Source organism: Prinia subflava, chromosome Z, assembly GCF_021018805.1.
Source record: "Prinia subflava isolate CZ2003 ecotype Zambia chromosome Z, Cam_Psub_1.2, whole genome shotgun sequence".
Taxonomy (NCBI): Eukaryota; Metazoa; Chordata; class Aves; order Passeriformes; family Cisticolidae; genus Prinia; species Prinia subflava.
In genome coordinates this window covers 96,463,077-96,482,098 of record NC_086283.1, presented here as the reverse complement: position 1 = coordinate 96,482,098, position 19,022 = coordinate 96,463,077, and the positions used below count along the sequence as shown (strand labels likewise).

Genomic DNA, 19,022 nt, shown 5'->3' with positions numbered 1-19,022 from the left:
GTGATTTATTTACACTCAGTCATAGATACTGTGACTGTCCAGCTGCTATACATATTGCCACAGTTCAGAATTTCAGATACATTCCCAATCCATTCACATAGAACAGGTACATTTGCAGTCAGCTGTTTGCCATTGCTGCATATTTATAACTTAACTGCTTTCCCACTGTGTGTTTCGTTTTCTCTGGAATTACCTTCCACAGAATTATCTTTCAGGAAAATACTTCTAGGAAAATTGATTACTCTCTGATTAACTCATGTTGAAATACTTATCCATGTTAACACCTCAACTGCTAGAGTTGTAAGGAGAAACAAAGGCATATTAAAAAGTAATTAAGACCCCAGATCTGCATTTTTTTTCCAAAATGCATCACCTTCTGTCAGCAGTTTAACATGAAAATATCACTTTACTTACTAGGGAGTAAAATAGTACTCGTTTAGACAGCTTTCACGGTATCTGGCCACATCTCCTGAGCAATTTTAAAAGGCAAGGGATAACAATACTATTTTTTAAATCCAGCCTTCACAAATGCCCTACATTCAGCTTTATTCCTACTCATCCTTATGTAGGACAGTGATTTTGGAAGACTACATCCTGTTAGTTCCACCTTCCCAGGGCAGATTTTAGGCACCACAGCTCAGGAGAACCCCGCCAATTTTCAAGAAAGCTGGAAAGCCAGAAGGGAGAGATAATCTAAGCAAAAGTCTTTGGTATTATTTTAACAGGCTTGTCAAATACAATCACATCAGGAATGGTCTTTCCATCAAAAAAGGGCTCTGAGAATCAGTAACACCTTTCAGCAGCTTGCCACCTCTACCTTGGTTCCCAAATGAGTTCAAAATGCTGACACCTCAAAATGATTTATCCCATAGACAGAAAGCAGAGAAATGGGAACCCTTGAGAGGAACAGAGGCACCAAAAACACAGAGTGAAGCAGGACAAAGGAAGACACAGAAAGCCCTTGTTTGCAGGGAAGGAATGGGGACATAAAACAGTTTCTCTTATTGCCACCAGCAGTCAGAAGCTGAGCACTGCTCTCCTCCCCACAGGCTGGATGGAGTGAAGGGTCAGCCAACAAGAGGAGCTGTGTGTGCTTGTGCCTGGGCATGAACACGTGTGTGTGTGTGTGTGTGTGTGTGTGTGTGTGTGTGTGTGTGTGTAGGAGGTGAGGACAGTTAGGGACACAGAGCAGCCATCCTCACCCTCCCACTTCAAGCTTTAACAGACAGCTCTGAGGCACACAGCAGCTTCATCAGGGGCTTTTCCTACTTGGAGAGACTCTTTCCTTTTCGTCTTGAAAGAAGCTGAGTTTAAGATGCTGAGGGTAAAATTCCTAGAAACTGGTTTTTTGCCTGTAGTGGATAACCAGAAATCTTACATCAGCTAGGAGCTGCCATCCTGTGTTCAACACATACCCTTGTTGCAACCACAACTTCTCTTTTACTGGGGAGCCCTCCAATGGGTACTCAATGTCTAACAGAATAGAATCTTCTGGAAACATGAACTTTGATGAATAATAATTCTGTTCTCCAAAACACCCAGGAAAATAATGAATCCTCATTTTCATGTAATTATTGGAACAGCAATGCCTACACCAGATGCAAAATAAAACACCAGGTTTCTTGCCTGGTTGTCGGCTATACAGTCACCTGCAGCTCACTCAGGTTCTGCTGATGCAATAACATGTAGCAGTTAATAAGTCATTGTCCTACTGTATTACAGAACACCACAAGCAATCTTCACAGCTACAAGCTAGAACACGAAAAAGGATCATGGCAATTATTGGCTTCCTTTCAGTCTTTGCCAGCAGTACTTCTGATCCTAACTTACCAGCCCAGCACAATCACAAGTGTCTTAGAAGATGTGGAGAAATTATTCTTCGATTAAATAACGAAAGTAACTGTAATATTCTTAGACAGCAAAGCTGCATCCATTCTCAGATTTACAGTCCCAAAAGAAAATGACACATTACTACTGCTTGCCTGACGTGTGGGTACATCATCACACAAACATTTCCCAGAATGCTTAATAAAAACAGATGATTAACTAAAAAGAAAGATAAAGTGGGCAATTTCCTACATACTGATTAAACCCATAAATCCATGACTCAGAGGGAGAAATCCTGTGAAGAAAGCAACGATGTGATTAAAGCTGGAGTGGCTGCAACTAGCATATGGAATGAAAAACTGAGCCATGGTCCCATGAAACTGTGTCTGAGATAAAACCCTGTCATTAACTGCCTTAAGAGTCTGCCTATACCCTGACCTGACAATGCATGAACATGGATAAAATACTCAAGAACATCCCAGAGATTAATGTGGATTATATTTTTCTAGAATGTTTTATTCAGAGAAATAAAATGGAATGTCACCGACATTTCCCAATTAGCCACTCGTTGTGCACAGCATAAATTTAGTTCTCTATGAATTACTATAAGGACCATAAGGTTTCTGTGACCAAAGCAAACCCATGAGAACAACAGGGCGCCTTGCAGGTATGAGCTTGAGCAGTCAGAACCCACTGCAGGACTGAGACCAAGCAGACATCTCCATAAATGGATCTGCAATGGTGCCTAGAAATGTTTCACTAAGACAGCCAAACCTTGTAATTAACATCTATAATATTTTCTTCTGGATGAGTTCAGCTGGAGCTTTGTAATTGTGCTTATTTATGCCTATTAATACAGCTCTCATTAGGATGCACACACTCGCAGCGTCTCGTCCGCTTGGTTCTGGCTTGGTGTAAACTTACCACGGTGGTGTAACGCTGCTGCTCTGCCACCAGGTACCGGGAGCGTGTGCACTTGTCTGGACATGGCACTGCCAGCCCATGCTGTTCTACTTGATGTTGCTCCAGCGCACCCACAGCTCCTGAATTATGGGATGCAATCTCACCGCTGTGCTACTTACTGAGTGCCTTCGGAGTGACGCCTTAACTACCAAAAAAATGTGCAGCGGTAACCTGTGTCACCTGCTTCCTGCCCTTCCCTGAAGGGCCCCAAAAACCAAAATACACACACACACACACTCACACAAACCGGTCCCAGAAACACGACGGGCATTAAGAACTCGTCAGCGACGTGAAGGCACCCAGGTGAGCTTTGAACCTTCGCTCCCCGAGGCAGAGGCGAGAGGAGGGTTCTCCTCGAGGAGACTCGAGACGCTGCCGTGCCCCCGGGGAGAGGCTGCAGGTGCCCCGGCCAGGGGCCGCCCGACTCCCGCTACCCCGCTGCCCGTCCCGCCCGCAGCCAACCGGGGCCCCCCGACGGGCGGTGCCGCCCGGTCCCGTCCCCGCCCCGGAGGGAGCGCGGCCGCCCCGCGGTGCCGGACGTGTGCGGGAGCGCGGCCGAGCCGCCGCCGACCCCCGCCCGCCGGCCGGAGAGAGCCGCGTCCCGCCGGGAGCGGGCAGGGAGGGGAGCGGGGAAGGAGGCAGCGAGGGAAGGAGGCAGCGAGGGAAGGAGGCAGCGAGGGAAGGAGGCAGCGAGGGAAGGAGGCAGCCTGGCGGCGGCGGGCGCCCCGCCGGGTCGCGCCCTGAGTCCCCGCCGAGCTCCCTCGGGGAAGGCGCCCGGCTGCCCTCCCGCTCCGCCGCTGCCCCGGCGGTCGCCGGGCGGTTCTTGCCGGCGCCGGGGCCCCGTCCCTGAAGCCGCCTCCGCGCCGTGCCCCGTCCCGTTCCCCGGCCCGTCCCTCAGGCTACGGCGCTGGCCCGGGAGGAGCCGCAGCCCTGCCGCCGCTCGGGCAATGAATGGAAGCGCGATCAGCGGTCCCTTCCTCCTTCCCGTCCTCCCAACCCCGCACAACTTCGGCGGTGCCGCTGCCTCACCTCTGCCGGGCAGAGGCGGCTCCTCCGCGCTGGGGCTCCGCTCTCGCCGCCGCCTCCGGCCCGCGCCCCGCCGGGCTCTCCCTCCTCCGCGCCCGCCGCGACCATGCACCGAGGGAGGAGGAATGGGATCCCGGCGAGGGCCGACCCGGCCGCCCCCAGCCGGAGGGAGGGAGCCGCGGCGAGGGGCGGGGAGGGACGGGACGCGGGCGCCCTGCCCTGCCCAGGACCGGCCCCCTCACACTGACGTGCCCCGCTCCCGCAGCGCCCAGAGCGGGAGCGCCCAGAGCGCGGCCGGGCGCAGAGGCAGCGAGGGCGGGCGTGCCCCGGGCGCTATCGCAGCCGGGTAAGGCTCTGGACATTGCCCGAATAATCGCTGCCCGCCATCCTGGCGTTTGAATGGCCAAGGGTTCTCCATCTGCCCCGCCCGACAGACAGGCTGAGAACGGACTGAGCAGCGCGACTGCAGGGTCAGGCCCGGTATTCCCTGCTGGGCACCACAGTCCGCCCCACCGGACCTAGCCATGCTGGATGCACTGAATGGAAAGCAGGAATGGTAAACCGCAACTCCTCCCGAATCTGGCAGTTCCTCTTGGTGCAGACCTTGAGAACTACAATTTACATTGTACGGGAAGGTCTAAAAAGTCTACAATGCTTCTGTTTTCGAGCAAATAATTTCCAACCGATATCCCTTTAAAATCATATTTAACACCCTTCCAGTTTGCAAGCAACACTCTGATGACCCAGGCTTTTCCAGAAATTTGTAATTTTTAAAGTATCTTGAGATGTCTACGGCCAAGCACACACGTGTCTAAAAACAGTGACACTCACTTAAAGCATCTGCAGGGAAAATTAAAGTTTAGGCTTGGACATGTCTCTGCATGCCTCTGCTATCCCCCACTGTTGCACCGTTGTGTAATATGCTGCTCTTTGTATGTGGATGACAGGTGTCTAACTTCATACAGCTCATCTCAGTGTCAGCCTCACTTGCTAGATTGGAACTGGCTGCTGCAACAGATAAAACCAGCTGCTAAGCTGGTCAATAAAATAAATCACTCTGGGTATCTCAGAGACGTAAATGAAGTGCTGCACCACTGCAACACTTGATTGGTGCAGCTAAAGCCCTACTCCTGGGAAAAAGTAAGGAGCTCTCTTTTCACTGCTATCACAAGGGTATCTTTCACAAACACTGCATTTACTTGAAGGTATGGCTTTTGACTAAATTATCTTTTTACTGCCATGATACAGAGGAATCAATGCAGGCTGATCCTGCCTCCTTGGGACTCCAAAGTCTTCAAATCTGCAGGAGCACATTCTGTCTGACTGGACCCAGTTGCTGGATCTATGCTTTTTTAATTGTTGTCTGCTGCTCAGGAAACCAAAAGTCAGTAAATGTTTTCCCAAGTACATAGGTTGAGGAAGAAACAACAAATACAAAACTGCAAGAATTATGTTCCTATGGCAGAAACAATAAAAACTTACACAACTCTCTACACATACCGAAAACAGAGCATATTGCTCTCATGTCTGATTACTGTCCAAAATTGTGTCCTTACATTACTTTTCCTCTTTCTGCACAAGTCATCAAATAAAACTGTCTAAAAAAAAGTTTTATAGAGACATTTTTGAGTGTTCCCATTAGAGTCTGAAAATTCATTTTCTACAAAATAAGGGTGTCTTTGTAAAACTGAACTCTCTGTGACCTTTGAGAGCAGCTAATTTAACATACAATAGGAGACAACTCAATAGGTCTGTCCAAAAATAAACATCTCTTTAAAGAATATTTTAAGCATAGAGACTTCACACAAATAGCGCACAGACAACATTATTCAATAACACAAAATTAACATAGTAGTCCACATTAGTTTTAAAAACCTATGAGGCCTTTTGCATGCCAGTTTTGGACTGCACTTTGAACTGACATCCACAATACATACTTTTGGATCAGTTTTTTTTCTGAAATAGGTACACTCCATGCTGTTTCAGAAAGATAGAACCATGATGCTACAACAATAATGTGAACCCAGGAACTATAAAGTTTGTGTTGCAAATATGCCTGTAGCAAAAATCAGTCTTCTCACTATTAACTTCTTAAAAGATACACATATTACCTCTTTAAAAGATGAAGTAAAACGCTAATTGATTTAATAAAGCTTACGTGGAGTGATGGGCAATAATTATTAAAACATTCCTACTATCTTCATTTATGAATTCAGCTTTTAAACATGGACACCCGCATGTGTCCAAATCACAGGTAAACCTCAAAGCAATTAACAGATGGGATATAGAGTGTGATGTTGAGATGGTTGCTGCAGTAGTGGATCCAGTGGCAGCAGCAGCTTTTTCTTCCTCTTCCCTTAATTGTTTAAAAATTGTTTGCTATTTAAAAATACACAGTAGGAACAATTACACAGTGCTGCTATCAGTTAGTGGTGATGTGTAGGCTTAGCCACTGCATACAGTAATTACTAATGGGAAAGATGACACCTGATAACAAGCAAATTATAATCCACAGAACACTATGATAAGGTTTGAAGAGACTTGTTACTGACTTATGGCACTGCATGTAACACAAAGGACAACCATGGCTTAGAACATTTTAATCTGGGCTAACAGATAGTCTGACCCCATTAGATCCTGTCTGGTCCACAGCCCATATTGTTACAGGTACTTTTTAGCACACTACCTGGATGCAGAAACTTGTGTGGCAAGCTCAGTGCATTAGGTTGTGGGGCTGAACAAGTCTGTGGCTTAGAAAAACAACCATGAGCAGGCAGTTTCCACAAGGAGGTAGGAAGCAGCACACTGAAATCCCCTGATGTAGTCTGAAGGCCAAGGATTGTGACCCTGAAAGATCTAAACATAGCATATAATTTTCTTAATTTGAACACTTCTTTATTTGGAATTGGTGCAAGGAACTTGGTATTTCCTTCTATCTAAGTAGTGGGGTTTTAATGCTAACTAATTACTATATTGGCTTTGATGTGCAGCTCTAAACATTTCTATTTAGCTTATCTTAAGCCCAACTGCACAAACAAATAACTCATCACCAGAACTTAGCACATACACATTATCCAAACAGGAAACAGAGACGTCAAACAAGCACACTTTGGATTAAGTAATATATGAGATGAAAAAGATGATATAATGTTTTTTCCTCTTGCTCATAGATCTTTCCAAATATTAACTCCATAGGCATTAATTTGTTTAGACAGTTCTCCTCCCCAAATATATGTTTACTTATAACCCCAGAGAGTAATAACTGATCTCATTTTGATTGATCGATTTAAATTCTCCATGGACTGTTAGAATGAAGGATTATTTTACCCTGAAATTTCCTGAAGTTCACCTGAACAAATACAGCCTTGGATGCAGCCCAGAAAACATTCTCAGAAGGTTGTAAGAATAGAATATAGACAGGGCAGACAAAACAGGATAGCAGAAAGTACAACCAAAGAGAATACGACATCCAAATAACTAGCAAATAACATACAGGTTGGAAAGGAAGAACAGACACTATTTGGCACAAAATTATGTTCTCACTTAGCCTGTGAATAGTCACTGGAAACTTTTAAAAATATTGGAGAAGATACAAAAATTTATATAGCGAGCCTACAAAAAGCTAAAAACGAACAAAGTGAATATTATGTGTGCATATTGTAATTAGTAGTTGGACTAAAGAGCAAATCAATATCAACTTTTTAAGCTTCAGATATATTCATTCTAGCTTTGTTCCCTCATTGCACTTACTTTCCTGTTGGTATTTTGTTGTTGGTATTTTGGTTTCATTTCTTTAAGTGGCTGCTTTTCCAAAATCTTCTCACTGTGAAGGAATGGAATAAATTTTAATATTATATTCAAATGAATGATCTGACTACAGAAACACACAGGGAAGAATTTTTTTGGAATAAAATAATGTTAAAGAAAGTTGTGCATTTGGAATTTGTCCCAAGAACTCTGAGGAAAATGGAAAAAGAGGAGGTAGGGAGGCAGAAGGTAGTGGGAAATATATAAAAGGGAGGACTCAGCTCTGGAAGAGTAAGAAAATTGAGTTGGGACATGGGTTTTATTTTATTGTGGGTCTTTTGTTCTTCTACCCAAAAGAAAAGTAAGATATAAAACATCAGCTGAAATAAATCTTCAAGAGAATATGTCTTTCTCAAGTAACACATTTTTGTGTTTGCAGCTTCAGAAATTTCAGGGTTTGTATGCACTTAGGTATGACATTTAATTTTTCAGTAGTTCATTGCTCTAGTGTCAACTAGTATATGATGTTACAGAAAAGAATTTGATCTCTCTACTGTATAGCTAGTGACAGTAGGGACAAAAAAAAAAGAAAAAAAACATTTGAAGAATGGGGAAACCCATCTGTTCGTACTGGAGACTTCAGGAGCAAATGAGAAATGAGAAGAGGCTGTGGTTAAGCTGAAAAGGTCATTCAAAATTAGCACCTTATGTTGTAGATAATAAAAAAAGATGCAAGAGCATCCACAGTGGATAACAGCAGTACTATATTGAATTGATAGATTTCAGAGGAAAGGAATTTTACAGCTCAGGTCAAAAAAAAAGTTTATGTGAGAATTGTAGCCATAGATAAATAAAAAATTACTATCTCAAATTTATGTACAGAATCAATGACTTACAGTATCTAGACTTACCTGCATGTGATGGCCTAGGGTAAGATTAGTGCTGAGTTGCAGAAAGCACAGAGATGTCTGCAGAGAGAAAGGAAATAGGAAGAAGGTTTGGAAGGACAGACTGGGAGCTGTCTTAAATTTTGAATTGTCTTAAGGTTTTAATTGACTACTTAATTTCAATATATCCAGAGACATATCTTGAGATTTTCATCTCTACAGGAGAAAGAAGCTGAGGGTGACTCAGAAAATCTAGTCCAATAACCTATTTAGATACAAGAAATAACTGAAAGGGACAAAGGACAGGGCTGCCTAAGTTTCCGTGGGAAAGCAATGAAGAAACACTTTTCCAGACATACAGACCAATGCAAGGCAGCAGCAGGCATTCATCAAAATAAAAACAAATTGAAAAAATAAGGTCAGTTAAAACACTGTCTCAGAGTCTGAGACCTTTAAAAAGAAAGCAACGTGAGAAGAGACAAAGGTCTGTGGTGGGTGTCAAGAGATATCTGTTGACCCTGGCTGAGTATTCTGAGGTCTCACATTCCATCTCTTGGTGTTTTGGGGACACTAATTGTTAAACTAATTTGGGACTCTGCCAGTATGGTACAATAAAAGAATCCACCACTGTATTTTAAGAAGGCTTTAATTGAATGCAGACACTTAGGCTCACTGAAGGGATCCAGATTTATCACTGTGTCTAATCTCTATTTTTGAAACACATATTATTGTAACTAGTATGCAAAAAAAAAAAAAAAAAAAAAAAAAAAAAAAAAAAAAAAAAAAAAAAAAAGCTGTCTAGCCAAATAAATGCTGCCTGACACAACAGCAGTAACAGCTGTTTTATCTCCTTTCCCATAATTTGGCACTCTAGGACAGAGAATATTTTAAAGTGCACTTTGATGCTGTAATTAATGGGAATTTAAATTAACAGTATCCTTTCAACTGAATGAATCAAGACATCTATTAGGTATAAATAATTAAAGACATTGGGCTTTAAATAAGATATTCACCTACTGAAATTCCCACAGCTATGCTAATCTGTTTCTCTTCTAATGTCCTCAGGAGTGCTAAGAGAAAATATATACATTCAAATGACTGAGCAGGCTACTATGCATAAAACATTTGAAATTACTCTATCAACTCATATATCCAGTTAAAAAAAAAGCAACTCTGATACCTTCTTCAACTACTAGCTTATTCATCCACAAATGAGGCATTTTCTAGGACTTTTTCCAAAATATCCTACAGTTCTACTGGCTGTGTTACAAATTATAAAAGGAAATAGACTAGTGCTATTTCTAGGAACTATATGTCTCAAAAATGTCTAATGTTTCTTTCATCAGTGTTAACATCATTAGAGATAAATCTCAAAGATTGTATCATTGCCAAGTTTTTCAAAGCAATTTAAAACTTGAAGAAATTGCTTAAGAATTGGGAAGATTCACCCAAACTATCCAAAGAAATTCAGTGAAACAGTCTTGTTACTCCATATTCCCAGTTCTATAATAGCTTCTTGAAACATTTTTAAAAATGAAAATGGGCATTCCTAGGAATTCTGACTTAGGAATAATTCAGCCATGACTACAGTTAAGTTTCATAGGCACCACAGCATGTCAGTGAGAACCAGAGCAGCACAAATCAGAGCAGCTACAGACACCCACTGCTCCTGCTGGCAGTTTGTGCTGGGTTTGAGCTAATTTCCACACATTCCCCACATTCAAGGATAGGATGTGGATTCCTAACATATTTTATGCTTATCTGGACGCTCAGGATTTTACACACTGACCATGGCTTTGCCATGATCCAAAAGAAGGAACAAACGACGCAGAATGGTTTTTGTTGTTTTCCCCTTTGTTTTGGTCTGGTTTGGTTTCTGTTGGATTCCCCTTTGCTTTGTTTATCCTGTAGACTATTGCATATCCACACTTTGCACTCTGATAAAACTGTCCTTACAGAATTTATACTTATGCCCTTCATCCCAGGAGTTTGAATTAGTGGTTTATCCTTGTCATTTTGTCAGCCATCTGTAATACAGTATTTTAGAATGTTTTGAAATCTTTCTCTGTCTTGTCTCATGTGGCTCTAGTTTCACTGTTTTTCTTTCCTGCTCCTCTCACAAATGTAGTGAAACTCTTCCTACTTCTAATGCAGATATTATGAATGATCCCATCCATCTCCAAAATAGGTTAAATGAGCTTTCTATTTCCAGACAGTGTAAAAGAAGGATGGAATTCTCAGGGTAAACCATGCTGTCTTGAATCACACTTTCCATCTTGATCTTTGTTTCTCCCTTAGAAGCCTTTACTTTGTGTTTTGAGGCTTATTGATTGTAAAGCCAAATTGGAAACCATGCAGCCTAGCACTTCTGCCAGCACTATATATTTTGGTTTATCCAGAACTCTGAAAAGAAATTAAAAAACAAAACAAAATTTAAAAAGGAGTTGTTCTATGTTTAAGCTTCCTGAGAAGTAACTTTTTCCATCTGTGTGGACCTTGCCACAAGCTATTCCAATACACTCAAAATTTAAAAAACCCCTAACCTTTGGAGGGCATGTTGTATTACACCAACATCTTCATTAGGATAAAGTATTTAATTTTTCCAGAAGGTAGCTAGCACATCAAATATAATTTAAAAAGAAAAAAATAATAACTCTGAGACAGTTTTAGCTATAGAATACCTGAAATACCCATCGAATCTGAATTTTAAATTGTAATTTTACAAATCAGACATACTCTCTCTGAAAAAAAAGCCTCTGGCAGCATTAAACACATGCTGTGGGGCTACATTATGTTTATGTTTATGGCCTCACAAGAGCACTAATCTGACATGTGACAGATTAAAGAGGTTCAGATGTCCTAAGGAGCCTGGGGGCACACAACTTCATGTCTCTTCCAAAGAACAAAAGATATGCATGTACATACTAACAATACATTGGAGACGATCTTTTAATGTGGAGGATCACATACAGTCTACATAACCTTGGGAAACCCGGATCTTGCTAAAAGAAAAGATTTGTGAATTGGAAAAATGCTTTTTAAGGTTGAAGCATATATTTTTGATAGTGCCTACATACTGACTGACACCAGTAGGCTTTTCTTTGTCAATCACTAATCACAATTATGTACTAACAATGAAAATGTAGCAATTTCCTTATAACTGGGCAAAGAGTGTTGCAATGTTAACTTCACCAGCACAAGGCCATGTGTCCTGAATTTCAGCATAAAAAAATAATGGAACATGTACAAAGAGGTTTAACCACAATTCTTTAAAAACTCCAACACTTTTGAAATCAGATTTTGTTGTTCATTGCAGCACACAATACTAAACTTAAGTGAGCCTTAATATTAGATGCTTTCAAAGAATATATACTGAATAAACAATGAAGAGTGAGCCCCTACTGGCTTAAAACCAGCAAACAAACTTGCTAATCTTACCCGACTTAGTAGAAAATCATAACCTCAGAACTTGTTCAGAACTCAAAAAGATATCCATTAAGAACCCCCAAATTTGTGTCAGCACACTAACAATTGCTCCAGTATTTGGAGCTCTTACTGACACAGTAATGAAATTCTTTTTTGGATAAGACTGTAAAGCCAAACAAATGCAATAAATCCTTTCTTTTTACATAATCCACTGAAGTGTCTTCAGAATGATCATAACTTTGCATGAAGCTTCTTTGAAAATACTGTGCCTTTTCATTATAAAATGGCATTTCTGTGAAGTAGTACTCTGATTTCATATTTCAGCTTAATAATAGTTTGTATGTATTATTAGGCCACAAAAAGTTACTCTAGTGTTTTGGCTCTAAATTCCATGTAATTGAGCTTACAGGAAGGTTTCATCAGTAAAGACTTGTGTTGACCAGAATGCTATCTAAAAAAAAAAAAAACTTTAAAAATAAATTTAATGATAGAAAAAGCCCTGCTGAAAGAGCCTAATAATTAGGATTTATGCTATTTTCCTGTAGGAAGAATTGTCTTTTTCCAATTATTCACTGAAACCTGAATCAATCACTTTGTTTGATACGGTATCTCTATATCAGCTTAAAAAAAAAGTGTAAATCAATCCCAATATAAGTAGAGGGGACATATTTAGGAGCTTTTGCTAAAAAGGCTTTTGCTAGAGGTTGAGGATTCTGGATAGCAAGCTGCTGAAATTCTTTAGGGATCCAGCCCTACACTAAAACACATATTTCTCAGTAGTCTTAGCTTTCATTTAAATTAAAGACCAGCATTTTCATAATAATTCCTTTCACTGTATTGCTCATTTACCCTTTAGGTCCTTATCTGCATATTAGCATGAGACATTTGCTGGGACTTCTAACTCAGGATTCTACTGGTCACATCATAAAAACTCAGAATTTGAATCCCTGTCTTTAAATGGGTTGATGGCCCTCATGGGAAATGACATTTCTTTTTCACAGCCCTTAAAGTTATCTGCACTGCAAACACTGCACCATCTTGCTACAGGGTGTGTAAATTTCTCTTCTATGCCATTGGTTTGTATATGTTCAGTGATAACCCTGTCTTCTGATGAGTCAATTGCTTTGTCTCTCTGCAAAATAATCAAATAATCCTACTCTCTGCTAATGGTCAGTTCTGACTGCAGCATAAAACTTGTTTCCACAGATGCCTTGGATCACAGACTTAGAAGCACAACAGCAGCCTTTTACTTTTCAAAGGTTCTCTCACACACTAAGTTACACTTCATTTTTAACTATGTTGTGTGTAAGTAGGAAACTTAAAATTGTATTTTTATGTTTTTGTCTCTCAGAGAATTAAATTAGCTGCTTAAGAAGTGATGAATGATCTATATTAAAACACAAATGGAAATAATTAGCTGGAGATAACATTAATGAAACTGCAGTGATTAGTCCTAGGAATTCATGCTTTCCTTATTTGAACAGATACGATGAAGTCAAAACATTAGCTTGGAAACAAACTATTTGCATTTAGATGCAGATGATACTGATATAGCAAGGACATTGCAAATATTGAGAATAATAAGGAAAAAGCATTAAGAGCTGAGAATCAAAATACTACAACTGATTAAAAGTAAACTGTTAATGATGATACTCATAGGGCTACCTAAGAGAAGAGGAAAGAGAAGGGATAAAATTCATTATGGAGAAAAATAAGGCATGTATTAACCAAGAGTATTACATAGTTATTAGTGCATGCTTTTCCTGCAGTAGCAAAATACCCATAAAGAGGTAGTGAATAAAGAAAATTGCAACTTCCAAAGCAGAAATAATTAAAATTTCTATTTCAGTGTATAAGATCTTACTGAGCTATTGCCTACACCTTAAAGCCATGATATCATAGCCATATTCAATAACTATACAGTAAATCAACTGTAGTTCACACAATAATACTAAATACACAAAATATACATGGTGGCCACCATGCAGTAATAAGGTTAAATATCCCACAGAAACCTTTAAAAGATAGGGGTTTGCTAGGTGAGCATGTTTTAACAAAATTACAAATTTCAACTAGTACTGTTTCTCTTAAGATTTTTTTTTTCATAGCCTTTTCTTATGTGGTATTCAGGGGATGGTTACACAAGAAATTTGTGGGTACATCTGCAAAGCCATTGAATGATAAGTAAGCACAGGTCATATATTAACATCAAAATTAATTCAGCTGATGATCTTTCCCAGGAGTCACATTTCATTGTTGCATTTCATTGAATTGTTGCAACTATTGGAGCACTTGGAGAAAATCCTTAAGGAGAAAATTGTTAAGTATAATCTAGTAAACTAAGAAGAATTACACCTTTTTTTTCAATGGAGTGATGCATCATATTCTGTCAAGGAATTCACAGTGTGTCCAGGACACAGTACACAGTCATTTCTAGTGCTGCAGGAAGAAAAGAAAAGAGCAAGGTCATTAAGAAATGGTTCCATTAAGCAGTTTCTGACCAAGTTCTGACATTGAAAATTAGGATTGAAGTCACTGTTAATATGCAGAATATATATTCTGGCCTTGAAACAGCAAACAAAAAACCCTAGCCTTGTATGGCAAGGTGCTCATGGTTTCCCAGTGATGTAATAGCAGCAAAATTAATAAAACCTGAAGTTGAGGGTATATCTGAAGCTTTTATGTGTGTCCTCTACTTACTGTGTGTATGCCAGTCTTCTGGATTCACACTTTTGGAACAGTAACTGTTTCTAACAAGTTAACATTCTTGTGGTTTTGGCTATCTGATTTCAATCAGAGCATGTGACTCAGAGCCAAATCATAGTATTTTTTAAAGTCATTGTAGGCCAAGTGGTCTTCAGGAAGCACAGATAGAGTACATGCAGTTAAAACAAATAAGAAGCACCTTTTTATCTCTCATCTGTCACATTAATTAAAGAATGATAGTGGCCCTGAACCTCCATTAGTGCTATTCTAAACATAATAAGTGAATCACTCTCTCTTTAAAAAACAACCAAAGAGGAAATTTTATTTTATTCTTTATAGTCTGGTCATAAAAAATAAAATCCAGTGAATAAATAGTTTGCAAGTCATTAGATAATTTAAATTAGAGGTATCTTACTTTTCTCATGTAAATATAGAGAAAGAAGAAATGTGGAGTAGCTCACAAGAATAAAAATCAAGTGTTTTTACCCCTGTACTTTAAGAAACCATATTTATTACCAGAGATGTGGATGGTCTGTACCAGAATTTGAACAAGTGATAACCATGGCTTGAGGTACATATCCAAAAAGTGAACAAATATAAGGAGGCATTTAGTGAATCATCTGCAATGTCCTTAGCCCCAAAAATTAGTTTTCAGTGGAATTATTCTGCATTTAGAACCTGTTAAAGAAAAACATACTAAAGTGTTCAGCTAAAATAACTTGAAAATAACTGAATACATAAGACTAGGGTTAATATAGGTTAGGGTTAACCCAAGACTTGGGTTAGCATGGTTGTACAGTAAGTTGAACTACATTCAGAATCTTTATATTGCTTTATTTCTCTCATAATGTTCAAACTAATAAACTTGAACTATAACATTAAAATTCAGTCTCACTGATCATAATTCATCATGATAGCAATTTTAACTATGTAATTAGGATTTCCTGTTGGTTTTTTTCCCCTGATTACACTATTTCTTTGTTTAAATACAGCGGGCATTTATGTCTCTAACATCTTCCAGAAGTGCACTAAAAAACTCCATACCAGAGACAGCAAAGAATGCACAAATGAGTGACCCTTCAACTTGTAAGTCAGTGGAGAAAGTTGGTATCACCCTCAGCAACAGCACACTCTGTCAGCTCATCTGAAGTTGCCAATATCATCGCATTTACGATAAGATACAATTATGGCTGGAAGATTCCCACAGCCCTGCCAGATTCCTCAAGGTTATTAGCACTTGTCTGATTGCAGTACACAACAAAGACATTGTTAAAATATCAGTGCATCAATCAGGAGGAATTTGGAGACTTTGAAGTTTAAAAAAATAAAACAGTGTGGGAAAGAGAAGCAGCTACAACAGTTAGGTGCAGATATGTTTGTCAGATTTAGTTAAATGACACACCCTTGGATAAGAGTTTTATTCTTAATTTGTCAGAAACATATGTATAAATAACTTTTCTTTTAAAAAGAAACACATTAATATCAGTAGTTATTTGAAAGTACTTCAGCTTCATGTGATCTTTTCCCACAAGGAAGAACTAGCAAAATAGAACAGAACATTAATCACCATTAACCATGAGTCTCAGGCTTCTAATTAAGGGAGTGCAGAGCCTGAGACTGCACTTCCTTAACACTGTTGCCAGTGTTCCTTCCTCCTAGCCAGCAGCTGATTTCAAAAGGTTGTGCAGAAAGTCTGGAGTGTTGGATCTACAAAGAATAGGGTGTAGTAAATGTAGTAAATGCATTATCTTCTAAATCCCTCTCTGATTTGTAGGCAAGGCATAAACTTCAGAGGTACACAACTCACTAAGAGTGACAATGAAAAACACCAGTTTCAAATCCTAGGAGCACAAAGTCATTGTGCTGGAATTTACTGTTGCAACCTCCTTACAGTAAATATACGGAAATGTAGAGACTTTTATTTTTCTAACTTACATTAATAGCTTCTGCCACTGTTTGGGTACAGATCCAAGCTAAAGTACCAGAGGAGTCAGCTATAGGGATGTACTCAAAGTGTAGAATTCACCAAAACCCTGCTATTATTTACCCAGAAATTTGTACTAGCTGCAGGAGTGGGCTTCTCAGAATTTCTTCTGAAAGTCCAGCAAAGATCATAGTTTTAAGAAATGTTCCAAAAATACTTATCTTTTCAAAAGGATCTTTAACAGATTACTTGCATAAGTGACTAAGGAGGTTCAATATTTGCAGATGAAGTGTAGCACATATATTAAAAGCACAAAGAACAACCAGAGATTTCCTAACTGCTGTCCTTACTACATTTTGTTCCTACTACAAACAAGTCTTATGGAAGTTTACACAGTTCCAACTGAATTTGCAGTTTGTTTCATGCTGGAAAATAATCTCATTTTTTTCAAATAGTACTGAGGTCTTCCAATGAAGTCAGAGGGCATGCTGACACCAGCATGAACTTGAACAAACCCTTATTGAGAACAAGCAGCCAAAGCTACTAGATAATTTTCCTAGTCCAGAGGCCAGAGACTTCGAAATTACTATTGTAAAAATACATATCCACCACAGAAAGATAAATTTACAGAGATGATAGCAGCAAATAAAACTGTGTTTGTTCTATCAAGTGTCTTACAGCCATATTCTACAATTGATGCAGTCATGGTCGTTGGATGAGTGGGCTTATGGACTGCTAGGACAGAAGTGTGCTTGAACAGAAATACTGTGCTTACAGAAAAATTGTGTTTTAAAATTGTACAGCTGCCCTTAACCATAACCATACCATCGGCAGAGAAATAACGAGCCTGTCAGAAAGAAATTACAGACTGACTAGAATTGAGTTACTCATTCTGAGCATGAAAAGACCCAATTGTTACCACTGCATACATATGCAGAAGCATGCCACCACCACATGCTAGCTAGAGACCAGATACTAAAAAATAGAAAAAAGGGACTAATATCTTTCTAATCACTGCATACTTATTGGTATGAACTAGCACAGCTCTGTGGGCTACAGTCAAGCTGTATCAGCCTCCTAATATGAAGATCTTGGCTCTTCTACGACTTTTTATTCCTCATGAGTTTGGAACAATAGGGTTGAAATCAGAGAAATGCAAAAACATGAATTCTCAGTGAAACGTGCATAACTAGACAATGTGATGAGAGCAGGAACTGACAAGAGAAAGGCCAGGTCATGAAGCTTTCAGTTTGTACATGCCAACAAATCATTAAATGTGCGTGAGCCTTTACAAATGCTACATGATCTGAAAATCTGTTCTGCCTTTAAGTTTTTGGTTTACTGCCTTTGAGAGGAGAGGAATGAAGAGTGTCAGATTACAAAGTGGAATTCCTACTGCTGACCAGAAAACATTGGATTTCCTTGTTCGGACCCTAAGGGAAAGAACAGTAGCCACTGTTAGGGCTTTTTGGAAGTCAATTCCTAAACAGTAATGTAAAATTAACTATGGGCCCATTTAAAAAATACAGAAATTTACCAGATTTACTGGGCTCTCTGTCTCTATGGGCTTTACTGTGGGTTTACCAAAAGAAATTTCTATCTTAAACATATTTCTTTATAGGGTTTATAGCTGTAATTTATTCTTTCTTTAAAAACATTCATTTCCAGGAGTAGAAAGATGACAAAATGGAGATCATAACATTTTCAATGCAGTAAATTTTATTAATGATAGCTCCTAAGGTCTGTTCTGCAGGTCTGTTTTGAAACTGAAGTCCAATGAATAAATGTATGTTTTCTAACTTTCTCTGGAGTCATATGTGGATAACTTTTATTTTAAAGATAAACACACAATGAAAAAAACTAAAATAACCTTAAGCAAGAATAGAATGCTTGCAATATAGATTTATTAAGATTTATAGATTTAAAAACTGAGAGCTATTACCTGCAAGAGTAACTTTCTCCTCTCCCAGCAATGATATGGAGTAACAGTTGCCATCTTATAGTATTTTCAGATTAACGTTCAAAATAAGCCGTGATTCCGCTACAAATATAACTTAATCAGTGAACAATAATTTAAAGAGTTTTCCCTGAACTAAAACAATGATTCCATTTTATATGATAAACAGGAATATTGAATTCTGCTCTACACCTTGACTGGGGGCCAGTTTATAAAACAAACTAGAGCCATGACTGCACTCAGGCTGAGTGACCAACACCCCAAACACAAGCACAGCCCTGTCTGTATTTCTCACCATACCCTGTCCTCTCCATCTTTTCACATGGGGCAACTAATGCACATGGATGTTAATTAATCATTAATTAATTCAGAATCTTCTGACTGCAGCTGAAGGGCAAAGACCATTCATGAGCAGTACATTCACTTGGAGCCGTGGCCTTGGCTGGAATTACTCAGACTTCCACTTTGACACTGCAGAGGGATCTATGCAGCAGCAGCTCCTAAGACAGGAGTGGAAGGAAATGGTGCTTCAAGGGCACTGCAGCTGTGTGTGCATTTG

General features: G+C 39.6%; 2 protein-coding genes across 3 annotated transcripts in view; one reads left to right on the top strand and one right to left on the bottom strand.

Moving 5' to 3' along the window:
• The window catches only part of LHFPL2 (LHFPL tetraspan subfamily member 2), a 120,202-nt gene extending 116,216 nt beyond the window's left edge, over window positions 1–3,986 (bottom strand). For both annotated transcript variants that reach the window (XM_063422995.1, XM_063422994.1), the window contains exon 1: window positions 3,820–3,986. The gene's annotated coding sequence lies outside the window, so the exon portion shown is untranslated. The remainder of the gene's footprint in view (window positions 1–3,819) is intronic.
• Window positions 1,773–4,166, top strand: LOC134564559 (potassium/sodium hyperpolarization-activated cyclic nucleotide-gated channel 2-like). The gene is made up of 2 exons (XM_063423450.1): window positions 1,773–1,896; window positions 3,121–4,166. Exons 1-2 carry the CDS (start codon window positions 1,773–1,775, stop codon window positions 4,164–4,166), a joined length of 1,170 nt encoding a protein of 389 aa, XP_063279520.1.
• Window positions 4,167–19,022: the final 14,856 nt, after the last annotated feature.

Excerpts from the sequence above, each read along its gene's own strand:
- LOC134564559 (XM_063423450.1), top strand. The coding sequence starts at position 1,773 with ATGGCAATTATTGGCTTCCTTTCAGTCTTTGCCAGCAGTACTTCTGAT. Across the intron at positions 1,897-3,120 it reads TCTTCGATTAAATAACGAAA|GCAGAGGCGAGAGGAGGGTT; the intron begins GTAACTGTAATA and ends TCGCTCCCCGAG.